At 38.4% G+C, this 16,982-nt stretch overlaps 4 protein-coding genes across 4 annotated transcripts; all 4 read left to right on the top strand.

The window, feature by feature from the left end:
• The first annotated feature begins 2,676 nt into the window (after positions 1-2,676).
• Positions 2,677-3,648, top strand: LOC131443994 (trace amine-associated receptor 4-like). The gene has a single exon (XM_058614106.1). The coding sequence runs from the start codon at positions 2,677-2,679 to the stop codon at positions 3,646-3,648; it is 972 nt and encodes a 323-aa protein (XP_058470089.1).
• A 4,637-nt stretch (positions 3,649-8,285) lies between these two features.
• On the top strand, positions 8,286-9,257 carry LOC131443993 (trace amine-associated receptor 4-like). The gene has a single exon (XM_058614105.1). The coding sequence runs from the start codon at positions 8,286-8,288 to the stop codon at positions 9,255-9,257; it is 972 nt and encodes a 323-aa protein (XP_058470088.1).
• A 2,993-nt stretch (positions 9,258-12,250) lies between these two features.
• LOC131443988 (trace amine-associated receptor 4-like) lies at positions 12,251-13,222 on the top strand. The gene has a single exon (XM_058614098.1). The coding sequence runs from the start codon at positions 12,251-12,253 to the stop codon at positions 13,220-13,222; it is 972 nt and encodes a 323-aa protein (XP_058470081.1).
• Positions 13,223-15,888: 2,666 nt separating this feature from the next.
• Positions 15,889-16,860, top strand: LOC131443987 (trace amine-associated receptor 4-like). The gene has a single exon (XM_058614097.1). It carries the CDS (start codon positions 15,889-15,891, stop codon positions 16,858-16,860), a length of 972 nt encoding a protein of 323 aa, XP_058470080.1.
• The last annotated feature ends 122 nt before the right edge of the window (positions 16,861-16,982 follow it).

The following is a 16,982-nucleotide window of genomic DNA, read 5'->3' as shown; positions in this document are numbered from 1 at the left end:
GGTAATTGGGTAATGTTTGCATCATTACAATGATTTAATTGAAGCTATTGCTTACATTTTGATTTCTTTCTTTATTATACTGATGAGACAAAAAGCAAAAGCCCACACATGTGATGGCTTAAATTAAATTTTGTCTCATTAAATGGTCATTTAAATGTCCATATTGTTTTGCAAATAAAACCAAAAGATATGGCCTGTAAACGTTGCAGAAATTGATTTATTTGTCTCATTGTATTTAACACATGCTGTCAATAAGATGCATAAAACTATTTGATAGATTTATCAAATTTACATGACTGGAAATCACTGGGGCCCCCCTCTGGAGACGGGCCTGGGGAAGGAGCAAGATTGCGAGCACCTGGTGGTCGGGTCTGCATCCATGTGGCCTGGCCAGGTACAACCCAAAGAGGCAACGTGGGTCTCCCTTCCCATGGGCTCACCACCTGTGGGAAGGGCCCTGGAGGTTGGATGCAGAGTGAGTTGGGTCATGGTCAAAGGCGAGGACAGTCCGACCCTTGTTGCAGAAGCTGGCTCTCGGGACGTGGAACGTCACCTCTCTGACAGTGAAACCTGGAGGGGTGTGATTGGGAGGAAGGCCACCCCAATCTAAACCTGAGTGCTGCTTTCCTAGGAAGGCTGAGCAGTGTCATGCCCCTGTAATTGGCACACACCCTCTGGTCCCCCTTCTTCGTTCATGTATCCACAATATTGTATTCATGTGGAAATTATAGTGAAAATTGTCCCTTCATGTAGCAAAAATACAGTATAGATAAGGCGTATTGTTAGTTGGGTCACAGAAATTTTAGATTTTTAAAAAGTGGGTTCCCTGAAAAAAAATGTGGTAATCACTGTTCTAAAAACTCCTCTATTCTCAATAAAGTGCCAGGACACCAGAATGCAGTCACACCTCTGCTGGTCCTGCAAATGTTTCACAGTAAAAGCCTTGTTGAAAAAGATGAATGGAAACAGGGAACAGAAAAGTGCTTTTACTGTGTTATGCAGTAACTGTCTGTTTTTGCAACACAATGTATAGAAAGCCTCTTGACAAGTGCCTAATATGTGAGGTGTTGTCTCTGTCATTAACTATGTGATGGGTCAGTCCCTTTATAAACCTAATATTTATCTCTTTTAATGTGTTTGCTATTATCGTCTTTCGTTTGTTCAGTGGAGCAAAGAGTCACCAGTTGTAGTCAGGTGTCTACAGTAACAGGTGAAGAGGGAGTCAGGGAGGAAGGGAGAGAGGATTTGGTTGAGTTGGAGACAAAAGCGACTTTGGGAGAAAACGATCAAAAGGATCAGTCACTTAATCAGGAAGTAAGCCTAAGCTCATGATCCCCTGCCCCATTGTCATCAAACTATGTATTTTGTAATTATTTTGATTGACAGAGAGAGACTGGCACCCACACATAGATAAGGTAACCTACGGCTCCTTTGACTACACTTCTTATTTTGAAGTGAGCAGAAATAACAAACGATGCAATATAATTTGAACTTAAGGAAATTAAAAAAAATTAAAAAGTAATACTACTCACTATAGAGTTCTCAACGGGTCGGGCAGGCCCGACAAACCCGACAGGACCTGCGGGTTCGGGCCAGGTTGGGTCCAGAAAAATCTGCAAATGAGGCGGGTCGGGCCTCGGGCTTCCTTTTTTCCGCTCATAAAACACATTTTTTGCAGTTTGTAAATTGTATGTTGTTTGTTGTGAATCATCGCTGTTCACGTTTGGATGGAGAGGGGCAGACCTGACACCGCTGCATGCGTAACCCCCAACACTGTGAGCATGTTAGTGTTAGTTTTGGAGCCCTTTTATGATGCTCATCATGAACTGGAGGGGGACAAATATCCCACTCTGCATCTTGTGCTGCAATGGGCAGAACGACTCAGACATCACTGCCAGCAAAATGTCAACAATACTGCACAGAGCGCAGCCATGCGTCAACGGCATGTGCACCGGTTTTGCACAGCACTCCACAAAGCCACAACATTCCTGTGGCCAAAATTTAGCTAGTTGCAGATGCTGCCCACTGACCAAAGGGCAAATGTACAACAATATGTGAAGTCCCGCCTCCACTGGAGGGTCGCAGGGGCGTGCGGTGCTAATCTCAGCTGACACAGGGCGATAGGCCGGGAACGCCCTGGACAGTTCGCCAGTCCATCGCATGGCCACACAGAGATTTACATTCATATTCACACCTATGGTCAATTTAGAGTGTCCAATTTTACCTAACAAAATCCATGCAGAAAGGCGTTAGGGTTAGAAAAGGCAGAAAGGCCCTTGTTTCAGCTGGGGTTCATACCCAGGTCTTCTTGCTGCAAAGGCAAGAGCACTAACCATTACACCAACCGTCTGTCATAATTTTGACATAACAACCATAATTCAAGGTGGGCATCACATACAAGTACATTCACAAGTAGATTGGACACACAGGTAGAGTTGTGGTGACGTTTAATTATATACTTTAAACACACCTTTCGTGAACTTAATATGCTAATGAGCTTGAACAGTATTTCTAATCCTGATCTGCTCACCAGCAGAGAGATTAGGGTCACCTTTCACTACAGATGCACAAACATTGATTAAGTTTGTGGTTTGAAACATACAGACTTTATACTGCTTATAAGTTGATTTGTTTTAATGTCAGGCGTGTTGTTTAAGTATTACTGATAATTCAAGAATGGATTCTTCTGATATTGTTGCAGAGCAGCTTCTTTTTAATGAATCAGCAAATGCACCTGACATAACTGCAGTGACTATTTCATATCTATTATGTATTTTTGGTGGCTCTTTGTCAGTTCTCATAATGTTTGGAAACCTACTTGTAATAATCTCCATTATTTACTTCAAACAGCTCCACACTCCCACTAACTTCCTGATGCTCTCTCTGGCTGTGGCTGACCTGCTAGTTGGACTTTTAGTTGTGCCTTTCAGCATCATAATTGTGATGAGCTCATATTGGCGTTTTCATTATGTACTCTGTAAAGTACGAGGAAGTTTGGATGGGATATTGTGCAATTCTTCCATTTGGAACTTGTGCTTCATTTCTGTTGACAGATATTATGCAGTGTGTCAGCCTCTGAGATACAGAATTAAAATAAATGTCCGTGTTATTGGGATCATGATTCTGGTGTCCTGGACTATTGCCATTCTAAATGGAATTATTTTCACATTGAAGGCCCCGGACAAAGGTCAAAAAAACGTCAGATGTGCTTTATTTCAACCGAAAGCACAGAGTACAGTAGTTGTGGCAGTTTTTATTGCTTTTGGCTTCCCAGCTATCATCATGTCTTCAATCTACCTAAAGATTTTGACGGTGGCACAGAAACAGGCACGCAGCATCCAGAGCATGGCAAAATCTACTGCAGCTGTCAGTAAAGTGGAGAGAAAGGCGACTAAAACTCTGGCTATTGTGATGGGGATTTTTATCCTGAGTTGGACGCCTTTCTTTCTCTGTATGAGCTTCTATCCTTTGAGCAATTCTACTATACCAGTTCATGTAATGCAGTCATTTAAGTGGCTTGGATGGTCAAATTCAATGTTCAATCCATTTATTTATGCTTTCTTTTACAGCTGGTTTCGATCTGCTTTTAAGATGATCATTACAGGGAAAATATTTACAGATGATTTTTCTAATTCTAAACTCTCTTGATTCATCATATGATTTACTGACTGATTTGAGTGATCAGGTGTGGCACTAAGGATGAATATATTATGTCTCATATCTCTGTATTCATCTCATATGTTGATACAAATTCCAACTGTGCTATGTAGTAACTGTCTGTTTTTGCAACACAATGTATAGAAAGCCTCTTGACAAGTGCCTAATATGTGAGGTGTTGTCTCTGTCATTAACTATGTGATGGGTCAGTCCCTTTATAAACCCAATATATATCTCTTTTAATGTTTTGCTGTTATTTTCATTCCATTTGTCACTGTCAATGTTATTAGTTGTCCATGACCTTGAAGGTCAATAGTAACATGCAAGCTATATTAAAATTTTCATGAATCAGTATTAGTCGTCCATGACTTGTTCTTGTGAAGTTTTTATCTTAACACACATGCAATGCTTTTAGAAGAATTACTGAATATTAGGGTTTTCAATCGTTTAAAACAAATAACTAATTAATTGCACGATTTTCTGTAATTAATTGAAAATAACAACGAAGCTTATTACAGATATTTATTTATATTATATCATGGAATGAATGTAGAATCAACACAAAAAGTATATTTTAATTCAAAGACCGTTTTAATGGCTTTCTTTAAATTTTAAACACATTTTCTCACCTGTGAAGTACAAATTTGGCACAAAGAAGGTATCCTTCTTATATTCTCGAATATGTCCGTGTTGTTGGGATCATGATTCTGGTGTCCTGGACTATTGCCACTCTAAATGGTATTATTTTCACATTAAAGGCCCCGGACAAAGGTAAAAAAAACATCAGGTGTGCTTTATGTCAACCGAAAGCACAGAGTACAGCAGTTGTGGCAGTTTTTATTGCATTTGGCATCCCAATTATCATAATGTCTTCAATCTACCTAAGGATTTTGATGGTGACACAGAAACAGGCACACAGCATCAAGAGCATGGCAAAATCTGGTGCAACTGTCAGTAAAATGGAAAGAAAGGCGACTAAAACTCTAGCTATTGTGATGGGGAGTTTTCTCCTGATTTGGACGCCTTTCTTTCTCGCCATTAGCTTTCCTTTGAGCAATTACAAGATACGAGTTAATGCAATTCAGTCATTGCTTTGGATGGTCAAGTGGCTTGGATGGCCAAATTCAATGTTAAATCCATTTGTTTATGCTTTCTTTTACAGCTGGTTTCGATCAGCTTTTAGGATGATCATTACAATATTTAAAGATGATTTTTCTAATTATAAACTCTTTTGATTCATTATTTAATTCACTGACATGTGAGTAATCAGGTTTGGCATTAAAGATGAATACATTGTGTCTTACATCTTTGTATTAATCTCATATTATTAGACACCAATTTTTGTAAATCTTTTTTGCAACACGGTGTATACAAAACATCTTGTGTCAGTCTTCAACAATTTGATGTGTCAACGCCTCTATAAACCTAATATTTACCTGTTTACTATGTATGCTGTGTTGCATATGTTTTTGCTATTTCTCTGATGGGTTCGTTTTGATTTTTCAGCCTAATAATGGCTTGCTTCACTGACAGCTCCTTGGATCTCATATTGAAATGTAACAGCACCAGATTCCAAATGCAAATGTCACTTCTGGAACCAACTCCAGACCTTTTACCTGCTTAATTGACGATGACATAAAGAGGGAATAGCCCACACCTTTCAATGAAATAGCTGTTGAGTCAATTTTCCCTTTACTTTTGGTCCCCTAAAAAGTGGGAGGCACATCTAGAAACTGTTGTAATTCCTACACCTTTCACCTGATTTGGATGTACCCTTAAATTAAAGCTGAAAGTCTGCAGTTAAAGCACATCTTGTTTGTTTCATTTCAAATCCATTGTTGTGTTGTATAGAGCCAAAAAGACTAAAAAAACTAAAAAGTAAATTTATTCTTTAGAAAAAGTGTTGATGACGCAGCCACAACGTCAACATCTTCTTGGAAGATGGAAGAGAGTGCTATCAGTTATAGTTCTAAGAAACACCTTGAATGGTGCAGCTTGGACACATCCTCAGTGATGAACCCAGGGTCAAGGGGTGTTTTGGTTTTTAGATCATCAGACACCCTCACCTGGGCGACCCAGCCAGGGTTTATCAGTCCCTGACTTAATTTCTGTCCAAGCATCGCACTACACCAGGGGTCCCCAACCCCTGGGTCGTGGACCGGTACCGGTCCGTGGGTCAATTGGTACCGGGCTGCACAGAAAGAATACATAACTTACATTATTTCCATTTTATTTGTTATCGTATTCTGAACGTTTTTTTATTTTGGAAAATTACCGGATTATTTCTGCCACATCGGTCTATGACTCACTCTGGATGCCTGTCAAGATGTTTGCCTCGATCACATGTCACGGTCACAAGAAGAAAATCAACTGCTGGAGATCGCAAATGACGGCGGCCTTAAAAGTATGTTTGAGACAATAACTTGGTGTTTTGGATTAAAGTCATGGCAGAATACCCTGAGATTGCCACAACACACTGAAACCCCCTCTTTGTTTGGTTAACTTAAAATGAGAGACTCCGTGATCAGTAGCCAGTTTACAGTCCATCAGTGACAGACTCTTACATCGGGTGCCATTACGTGGTTGTTGAGGTGAGCCTCTTAAACCCGTAAAGATGGAGAAGTGCAAGTTAAATGAGAAATGGATGGAAGAGGAAGTATTTAGGAGGTGGTTGGCGCCGGCTGAAAATAAAAATGCGGCAATGTGCAAAGTCTGCAAAATGATTTTTTCCTTAGGGACCATGGGGCTCAAAGCTGTTGAGTCACATGAAAGGAGGAAATCAGCTGCGGTACATGGCAGCTGATATAGTGGGGCGAGGCTAATTCCTGCATTGTTTGCACCTAAAGTTACAAATTCAGACGCAACCTCTCAGTCGGCTATGAGAAGCTTCATTTCAACGCCAGAGAACCAAAAGGTAGAGGTACTGTGGGTTCTCCTTACTGTGAGGAACAATTCATTTAAATTGTTAAATGTTCCACGATTCCCAGCTCGTCAAGTCATTCACCTGTGGTGAAAATAAAACGCCATATGTCGCCAAATATGGCATTGCTTCATTCATCAAGAAGGAGCTAACACACAGCATTAGTGAGAAGCCATATTTTGTCATTTTTGACGAAAGCATTAATAAAAAGACAACGAGCAAACAAATGGATCTTCATTTGCACTTCTGGACTATTGATGATGAGACGGGCACACACCATGTCATCTCCTTCTACTAGGGGTCGGAGTTCACGTCCAGAGCCAAGGACATTTTGGGTCATTTCAGTGTAAGTAACATTACGGTTGTGTTTGAAATCACATACTATTGTTCTATTCAGGTCACAGTCTATAGTCACTTTGACAATCTATCAGGTAACAACACATTAGCTCAGAGTTTAAGGGGTGTAACTGTTTGTAGTTGAGGTTGATTTTGTTTAAATATGCCAATTTGAAATTTTATCGGTTGGGCAAATCTAGCTAACAGCTGTTAATGTCGGCTGTCACATGTTGCCATAGCAACAATAAACATTGACATATGAGCCTAATGAGCTGTAAATGGAGTTGCAGAATCAAGCTATGTTGTAAATACAGATTAGATGTTGTAATTTAGTTAGTTAACCTATAAAAAATAATTAGTATCATTTGCAAAATGTATCATTACATTTATAGGCCACACACAAAACTATTTTGTATCTGTATGTGTGTATATATAAGTAAGAAAAAATGTAAATAACAAATAATAACAAAAGAATAATTGTGATTATCACTATTCAGTTGTCAGGGGTTTTGGTGGATGTTTTTGATCATTTCCTCTATTTTTCTCATATGTGCAGGAAGGTACAAAGGAGCTGAATTTGAACAGCATGCTCTCAATGTCAATGTATGGGCCCAGTGTAAATTGGAAGTTTCTTGAACAAGAGAAACCAAGAGAGAAGTGTGGTGGAGCCCAACTACAAATGATTGGGAGTTGTGGCCTTCACACTAGTGCATTTGAGAAAGTCCTGAAAGTGGCTATACCTGATCATGTTCAGCATCTGTGCTACAAAATAACATGTCTGAGAAGCATACAACTATCAAAGACTCACCGGTATCAAAAAAGAATATAAGGCAATATTTCAAAATTGGTTTTGATTTTATGGAAGCACAGGGCAGTTTTTTTATATATACACTGAAAATAGGACCAAAAACCTACAATTGCTGTTTATTTTTGCATATAAACATGTGAAATTATTCCCTTTATTCGTCTGGTGTGTTTGTGTAAAGGGGTTTGGGTTGGGGGCTTTGTTTGTCTCGCAAAAGCGACTTCAAAGTAAAAAGGATGGGAACCACTGTTTTAACTGATTGTGCACAATTCCCGATGCTTAAATTACCTAAAACCTTTATTACAATACAAGCACATACACAAGTAGGTTGATTCAGGTAGTTCACTCAGCACAATGACCTTCATTTAACACGTGACCTTAATATGCTAATGAGCTTGGACAGTATTTCTAATCCTGACCTGCTCACCAGCAGAGAGATTAGATTTCAGTACAGATGCACAAACCAGGATTAAGTGCATGATGTGAAACATACAGACTGTATACTACTTATACGTTGATTTGTCTTAATGTTAGGCATGTTGTTTAAGTATTACTGATTATTTAAGCATGAATTCTTCTGATGTTGTTGAAGACCAGATTCTTTTTAATGAAACAGCAACTGCACCTGACTTAACCGCTGTGACTATTTCATATCTATTATGTATTTTTGGTGGCTCTTTGTCAGTTCTCATAATGTGTGGAAACCTACTTGTAATAATCTCTATTGTTTACTTCAAACAGCTCCACACTCCTACAAACTTCCTGATGCTCTCTCTGGCTGTGGCTGACCTGCTAGTAGGAGTTTTAGTTGTGCCTTTCAGCATCATAATTGTGGTGAGCTCATATTGGCGTTTTCATTATGTACTCTGTAAAGTACGAGGAAGTTTGGATGTGATACTGTGCAATTCTTCCATTTGGAACTTGTGCTTCATTTCTGTTGACAGATATTATGCAGTGTGTCAGCCTCTGAGATACAGAACTAGAATAACTATTCGTGTCGTTGGGATCATGATTCTCGTGTCCTGGACTATTGCCACTCTAAATGCAGTTATTTTCACATCCCAGGCCCCAGATAAAGGACTAAAAATCAAGAAGTGTGTTTTATTTCAACATAAAGCACAGAGTACAATGATTGGGACAAGTTTTTTTGCATTTGGCTTCCCAGCTATCATAATGTCTTCAATCTACCTAAAGATTTTGATGGTAGCACAGAAGCAGGCACGCAGCATCCAGAGCATGGCAAAATCTACTGCAACTGTCAGTAAAACGGAGAGAAAGGCGACTAAAACTCTGGCTATTGTGATGGGGATTTTTCTCCTGAGTTGGACGCCTTTCTTTCTCTCCATCGGCTTTAATCCTTTGAGCAATTATGTGATACCAGTTAACGCAGTTCAGTCATTTAAATGGCTTGGATGGTCAAATTCAATGTTAAACCCGTTTGTTTATGCCTTCTTTTACAGCTGGTTTCGATCAGCTTTTAGGATGATCATTACAGGAAAAATATTTAAAGATGATTTTTCTAATTCTAAACTCTTTTGATGTATTATTCAATTCACTGACATGTGAGTAATCAGGTCTGGCATTAAATATGAATACATTATGTCTTAGATCTTTGTATTCATCTCATATTATTAGACACACATTTTTGTCTCTTTGTCTTTTTTGCAACACAATGTATACAAAACATCTTGACAACATGTCTCTGTCCTTAACAATTGAATGTGTCAGTACCTCTATAAACCTAATATTTACCCGTTTGACTGTGTATGCTGTATTGCCATTCTGCGCACATGCATTTATAAAGTGAATACAGGCAGACAATTCTTGTTGCTGTCAATGTTATTACTGGTAGTTGCCCATGACCTTTTTTCAGTAAGGTCCTATAATTGCACATATGCAATGCTTTAAACTTACCAGTTCCTGTGACTATTTAGTTTGTAATACAATTAAGAAATAATATTTATGTTAATTATGAAATACAGATGTTTACAAAATGTCAAGACTGTTATATAGACAATATCTTATCCCCTCAAGGCTTCCTTGCCGAAATTGTATTAGTGCACCTTTAGCCTTCGCTCATGGACAGTTTCAAATTAGTTAAGACTAATGAAACAGTGCACTAGAAGAGTTTTATATATGTTAATACTGTGTCTGCAGTTTATTATGTTATTCATAGCCACACATGTATTAGTCTTCAGCCATCACAAACTTATCTGACATATGCTGGTGTTGGTAAAGCAACCTGTGAACCACTATTTGGGTTCACTAAAATGATCAATGAGCTGAAACACATTTCACATATTTAAAATATGTTGATATGATATGAAATAATATGAGATAAAAGGCAGTGGGTCAGTTATTCTGAATTAAAACAGACTCCCATTCTTTGAGTGTCTTGATACACACATTTGAGAGTTCAAATTGAAGAAATGACAACAGATTAACTGTAACAATTTGATGACAGGTGTCAAGTTTGAAGAGGAGAGGCAAGGAGAGGAGTTGCACTGCAGTGCTTATCTAGTTTTGGAAACCTGAATTCTTCCATGTTAAAGAAAAAGCTGCAGGATATTATTCGTCCCGTACAGAGCTACACTCCTCAGGCAGCGTGGTAAGCCAAGCCACCTGCACCGGTATCCACTGATCCTCCTATCCATCATCTCTACTAATGATGTTATGTGCATATCATACACAAGCAATAGCCAGAGGATCCGAGGCAGGATGCTGTGTTGGTATACCTTGCATTTGAACTTCCCAGGCTGCCACTTTGCTCAGCCAGGAGTCCAGCTCCTTGATAGATGTCTGAATGGCTGCTACATCTCTGAGGCTGTGATCAAACAGCTTTCCCATTGGATTCTCAGAGATGGATAGAATCCTGGTGCCATCTAGAGAAAAGTGGACGTTTTCAGAAATGCTGTTTCTTCCCAAAACCATTGATCTTGAATTTGCAGGCTTAAAGCTCATCCTTGCCCACTTGATGAGCCTCCCCAGTCCTTGACATACCCATCTACTTCCTGGTACAGAAGAAGCTGTGACTGTGAGGTAGCGTTCTCAACGGGCCTGAAAATTACAACCCGACCTGGCCTGCGGGAATGTTGCGGCTTTGTGGAGTTGTGCGTAAAACTGGTACGCATGCTGTTGACGCACGGCTGCGCTCTGTGCTGTATCTTTGGCATTTTGTTGGCAGTAATGTCCGAGTCGTTCTGCCCATAGCAGCACAAGATGCAGAGTGGAATATTTGTCCCCCTCCAGTTCACGCTGAGCATCAAAAAAAAGTGCTCCAAAAATGACACTAACAAGCCCAAAGTGTTGATGGTTACGCACGCAACGGTGTCAGGTCTGCCCCTCTCCATCAAGCAGGCAGCCACATTTACTATTCACCACATGTGAACAGCAATGATTCACAACAAACAACATATAATTTATAAACTGCAAGAAATGTGTTTTATGAGCGGAAAAAAGGAAACCTGAGGCCCGACCCACCTATGCAGGCTCTTACAGGGTCCTGTTGTATGCCATAATTGGTTAATGGGCCTCTGCACTCAACTTAATAAGCTTTTGCCATACATTAATAATATATTTTCACCATATTTTCAGAGTTCAGTTGAATGTTTTAACAAACACAGCACTAGTTTAGCTAAAAGAGAGCTAGCGAGATGGGGGGGGCACAGAGCTTTGTCTGCTCTGATATTGTCAGGTTATTAAAATTATATTTATTTAATCCAGAAAATCCCAATCACACACTGCATTGGATAATCAGAACTCAGTATCACCCAAATTAAAAAACATTTTTTGGTCCACCACTAAATGTATTAAGCTACGTGACCTCTGAAATTCTGTGACCATTACTGCATAAGCAAATCTCATCAGGTAAGTAAGTGGCTATACCTGATCATGTTCAGCATCATGAAGCATAAAATAAAGGTATCAAAGACTCCCCAATATCAAAATAAAAATAAGGCAATATTTCAAAAGTTACCTTGGTTTTGATTTTATAGACGCACAGGGCAATTTCATATATATATATACACTGAAAATAGGAACAAAAACCTAAAACTGCTGTTTATTTTTGCATATAAACATGTGGCATTATTCACTTTATTCTTCTGGTGTGTTTGTGGACAGGGGTTTGGGTTGGGGGTCTTGTTTGTCTTACAACACAGGCTATAAAGGAAAAAGGATGGGAACCACTGTTTTAACTGATGGTGCACAATTCCCGTTGCTTAAATTAACTGATGATAAACTAAAACCTTTATTACAATACAAGCACATACACAAGTAGATTGATTTAGGTCGTTCACTCGGCACAATGACCTTCTTTAAACACACCTTTCGTGAATTGAATATGCTAATGAGTTTGAACAGTATTTCTAATCCTGACCTGCTCACCAGCAGAGAGATTAGGGTCACCTTTCACTACAAATGCACAAACCTGGATTAAGTGCATGATGTGAAACACATAGACTTTATACTACTTATACATTGATTCGTCTTAATGTTAGGCATGTTGTTGAAGTATTACTGATTATTTAAGCATGAATTCTTCTGATGTTGTTGAAGACCAGCTTCTTTTTAATGAATCAGCAACTGCACCTGACTTAACCGCTGTGACTATTTCATATCTATTATGTATTTTTGGTGGCTCTTTGTCAGTTCTCATAATGTGTGGAAACCTACTTGTAATAATCTCTATTGTTTACTTCAAACAGCTCCACACTCCTACAAACTTCCTGATGCTCTCTCTGGCTGTGGCTGACCTGCTAGTAGGAGTTTTAGTTGTGCCTTTCAGCATCATAATTGTGGTGAGCTCATATTGGCGTTTTCATTATGTACTCTGTAAAGTACGAGGAAGTTTGGATGTGATACTGTGCAATTCTTCCATTTGGAACTTGTGCTTCATTTCTGTTGACAGATATTATGCAGTGTGTCAGCCTCTGAGATACAGAACTAGAATAACTATTCGTGTCGTTGGGATCATGATTCTAGTGTCCTGGACTATTGCCACTCTAAATGCAGTTATTTTCACATCCCAGGCCCCAGATAAAGGACTAAAAATCAAGAAGTGTGTTTTATTTCAACATAAAGCACAGAGTACAATGATTGGGACAAGTTTTTTTGCATTTGGCTTCCCAGCTATCATAATGTCTTCAATCTACCTAAAGATTTTGATGGTAGCACAGAAGCAGGCACGCAGCATCCAGAGCATGGCAAAATCTACTGCAACTGTCAGTAAAACGGAGAGAAAGGCGACTAAAACTCTGGCTATTGTGATGGGGATTTTTCTCCTGAGTTGGACGCCTTTCTTTCTCTCCATCAGCTTTAATCCTTTGAGCAATTATGCGATACCAGTTAACGCAATTCAGTCATTTAAATGGCTTGGATGGTCAAATTCAATGTTAAACCCGTTTGTTTATGCTTTCTTTTACAGCTGGTTTCGATCAGCTTTTAGGATGATCATTACGGGAAAAATATTTAAAGATGATTTTTCTAATTCTAAACTCTTTTGATGTATTATTCAATTCACTGACATGTGAGTAATCAGGTCTGGCATTAAAGATGAATACATTATGTCTTACGTCTTTGTATTCATCTCATATTATTAGACACACTTTTTTGTCTCTTTGTCTTTTTTTGCAACACAATGTATACAAAACATCTTGACAACATGTCTCTGTCCTTAACAATTGAATGTGTCAGTGCCTCTATAAACCTAATATGTACCCGTTTGACTGTGTATGCTGTATTGCCATTCTGTGCACATGCATTTATAAAGTGAATACAGGCAGACAATTCTTGTTGCTGTCAATGTTATTACTGGTAGTTGCCCATGACCTTATTTCAGTAAGGTCCTATAATTGCACACATGCAATGCTTTAAACTAACCAGTGCCTGTGACTATTTAGTTTGTAATACAATTAAGAAATAATATTAATGTTAATTATGAAATACAGATGTTTACAAAATGTCAAGACTGTTATATAGACAATATCTTATCCCCTCAAGGTTTCCTTGCCTAAATTGTATTAGTGCACCTTTAGCCTTCACTCATGGACAGTTTCAAATTAGTTTAGACTGATGAAACAGTGCACTAGAAGAGTTTATATATGTTAATACTGTGTCTGCAGTTTATTATGTTATTCATAGCCACACATGTATTAGTCTTCAGTCGTCACAAATTATCTGACATATGTTGGTGTCTTGGTAAAGCAACCTGTGAACCACTATTTGGGTTCACTAAAATTATCAATGAGCTGAAACACATTTCACATATTTAAAATATGTTGATATGATATAAAATAATGAGATAAAATGTAGTGGGTCAGTTATTCTGAATTAAAACAGACTCCCATCCTTTGGGTGTCTTGGTACACACATTTGAGAGTTCAAATTGAAGAATTGACTGTTAACAGATTAATTGTTAACCATTTGATTTCAAGTGGTGCTGTTGTAATTCAAGTTTTTGTTAATTTGCATTGGTTGGTACGATACAAAGTAATTCCCCAGGTGATATATTCTCGTAGCAACATCAAAAATATCCACTGGCAAGAAGAAAAATGGCTGTCATGTATTTAAATAAACAAATATATTAAATGAAAGTAAATGGTTAAGTACATAAATACACTAAAAAAAAAAAAAAAGAAGTTGCCACCTGCACCCATCATGCCTAGTGCCTACTATACAAGCCTGTGGGGGCAGTGCTATGATCTGGCGTGCTGCAGTTAGTCAGTTCTCGGTTCAGCAACATTATATGCCCAAAGAATGAGGTCAGCTGACTACCTGAATATATTGAATGAACAGATTATTCCATCAATGGATTTTATTCTTCCCAGATGGCACGGGCATAATCCAAGATGACAATGCCAGGATTCATTAGGCTCAAATTGTGAAAGAGTGGTTCAGGGGGCATGAGACATCATTTTCAGAAATGGATTGGCCACCACAGAGTCCAGACCTTAACCCCATTGAGAATCTTTGGGATGTGCTGGAGAAGGCTTTGCACAGTGGTCCGTCTCTCCCATCGTCAATAAAAGATCTTGGTGAAATATTAATGCAACACTGTACAGAAATAAATCTTGTTACATTGCAGAAGCTAATTGAAACAGTGCCACAGCGAATGAGTGCCATAATCAAAGCTATAGGCGGTCCACCAAACAGTGTGTGACCCTTTTTTCAGGTGGGGAATTTTTTTTGGCCATGCAGTGTACATAAACAAGTAGAGAGAGAGAGGAGCAGAACCACGATCATGAGGAATATTTAATCAACCTCTTGCTTGAGTATTGTACACCAAACGGCTTGAACAAGTGAACAGTCCCAAAATACTGTGTATAGCGCTAGCTAGATGTGTCTGCTCTGAGATTGTCAGGTTATTAAAATTATATTTATTAAATGCAGAAAATCCCAATCTAAATTAAATCCAAATTAAAACCCATTTTTTGGTCCACCATTAAATGTATTAAGCTATGTGTCTTCTGAACTTCTGGGACCATTACTGCATAAGCAAGTCTCATCAGGTAAGTAAGTGGCTATACCTGATCATGTTCAGCATCTGTGCTACATAATATCATGTCTGAGAAGCATAAAAGTATCAAAGACTCACCGGTATCAAAAAAGAAAATAAGGAAATATTTCAAAATATTGCTTGGTTTTAATTTTAGGGAAGCACAGGGCAGTTTTATATATATTTACACTGTGAAAATAGGAACAAAAACCTAAAACTGTTGTTTATGTTTGCATAAACATGTGAAATTACTTTAAATCACTTTATTCTTCTGGTGTGTTTGTGGACAGGGGTTTGGGTTGGGGGTCTTGATTGTCTTGCAACACAGGCTTTAAAGAAAAAAGGATGCAAACCACTGTTTTAACTGATGGTGCACAATTCCCGATCCTTAAATTAACTGATGATTAACTAAAACCTTTATTACAATACAAGCACATACACAAGTAGGTTGATTCAGGTAGTTCACTAAGCACAATGACCTTCTTTAAACACACCTTTCGTGAATTGAATATGCTAATGAGTTTGAACAGTATTTCTAATCCTGACCTGCTCACCAGCAGAGAGATTAGGGTCACCTTTCACTACAAATGCAAACCTGGATTAAGTTTATACTACTTATACGTTTATTTGTCTTAATGTTAGGCTTGTTGTTTAAGTATTACTGATTATTTAAGCATGGATTCTTCTGATGTTATTGAAGATCAGCTTCTTTTTAATGAATCAGCAAATGTGCCTGACATAACTGCAGTGACTATTTCATATTTATTTTGTATTTTTGGTGGCTCGTTGTCAGTTCTCATAATGTGTGGAAACCTCCTTGTAATAATCTCCATTGTTTACTTCAAACAGCTCCACACTCCTACAAACTTCCTGATGCTCTCTCTGGCTGTGGCTGACCTGCTAGTTGGAGTTTTAGTTTTGCCTTTCAGCATCATAATTGTGGTGAGCTCATATTGGCGTTTTCATTATGTACTCTGTAAAGTTCGAGGAAGTTTGGATGTGATTCTGTGCCATTCTTCCATTTGGAACTTGTGCTTCATTTCTGTTGACAGATATTATGCAGTGTGTCAGCCTCTGAGATACAGAACTAGAATAACTGTTCGTGTCGTTGGGATCATGATTCTGGTGTCCTGGACAATTGCCACTTTAAATGCAGTTATTTTCACAGTCCAGGCCTCAGATAAAGGACTAAAAATCAAGAAGTGTGTTTTATTTCAACATAAAGCACAGAGTACAATGATTGTGGGAATTTTTTTTGCATTTGGTTTCCCAGCTATCATAATGTCTTCAATCTACCTAAAAATTTTGACGGTGGCACAGAAACAGGCACGCAGCATCCAGAGCATGGCAAAATCTGGTGCAACTGTCAGTAAAACGGAGAAAAAGGCAACTAAAACTCTGTCTATTGTGATGGGGATTTTTCTGATGAGTTGGACGCCTTTCTTTCTCTCCATCAGCTTTAATCCTTTGAGCAATTATGCGATACCAGTTAATGCAGTTCAGTCATTTAAATGGCTTGGATGGTCAAATTCAATGTTAAACCCGTTTGTTTATGCCTTCTTTTACAGCTGGTTTCGATCAGCTTTTAGGATGATCATTACAGGAAAAATATTTAAAGATGATTTTTCTAATTCTAAACTCTTTTGATGTATTATTCAATTCACTGACATGTGAGTAATCAGGTCTGGCATTAAATATGAATACATTATGTCTTAGATCTTTGTATTCATCTCATATTATTAGACACACATTTTTGTCTCTTTGTCTTT

The sequence above is a fragment of the Solea solea genome, chromosome 17, assembly GCF_958295425.1.
Source record: "Solea solea chromosome 17, fSolSol10.1, whole genome shotgun sequence".
NCBI classification, from domain to species: domain Eukaryota; kingdom Metazoa; phylum Chordata; class Actinopteri; order Pleuronectiformes; family Soleidae; genus Solea; species Solea solea.
The sequence above is the reverse complement of the archived record's forward strand: the minus strand, read 5'-3'. Positions and strand labels throughout refer to the sequence as shown.

Coding starts and splice junctions, on each gene's coding strand:
- LOC131443988 (XM_058614098.1), top strand. CDS start 12,251: ATGAATTCTTCTGATGTTGTTGAAGACCAGCTTCTTTTTAATGAATCA.
- LOC131443987 (XM_058614097.1), top strand. CDS start 15,889: ATGGATTCTTCTGATGTTATTGAAGATCAGCTTCTTTTTAATGAATCA.
- LOC131443994 (XM_058614106.1), top strand. CDS start 2,677: ATGGATTCTTCTGATATTGTTGCAGAGCAGCTTCTTTTTAATGAATCA.
- LOC131443993 (XM_058614105.1), top strand. CDS start 8,286: ATGAATTCTTCTGATGTTGTTGAAGACCAGATTCTTTTTAATGAAACA.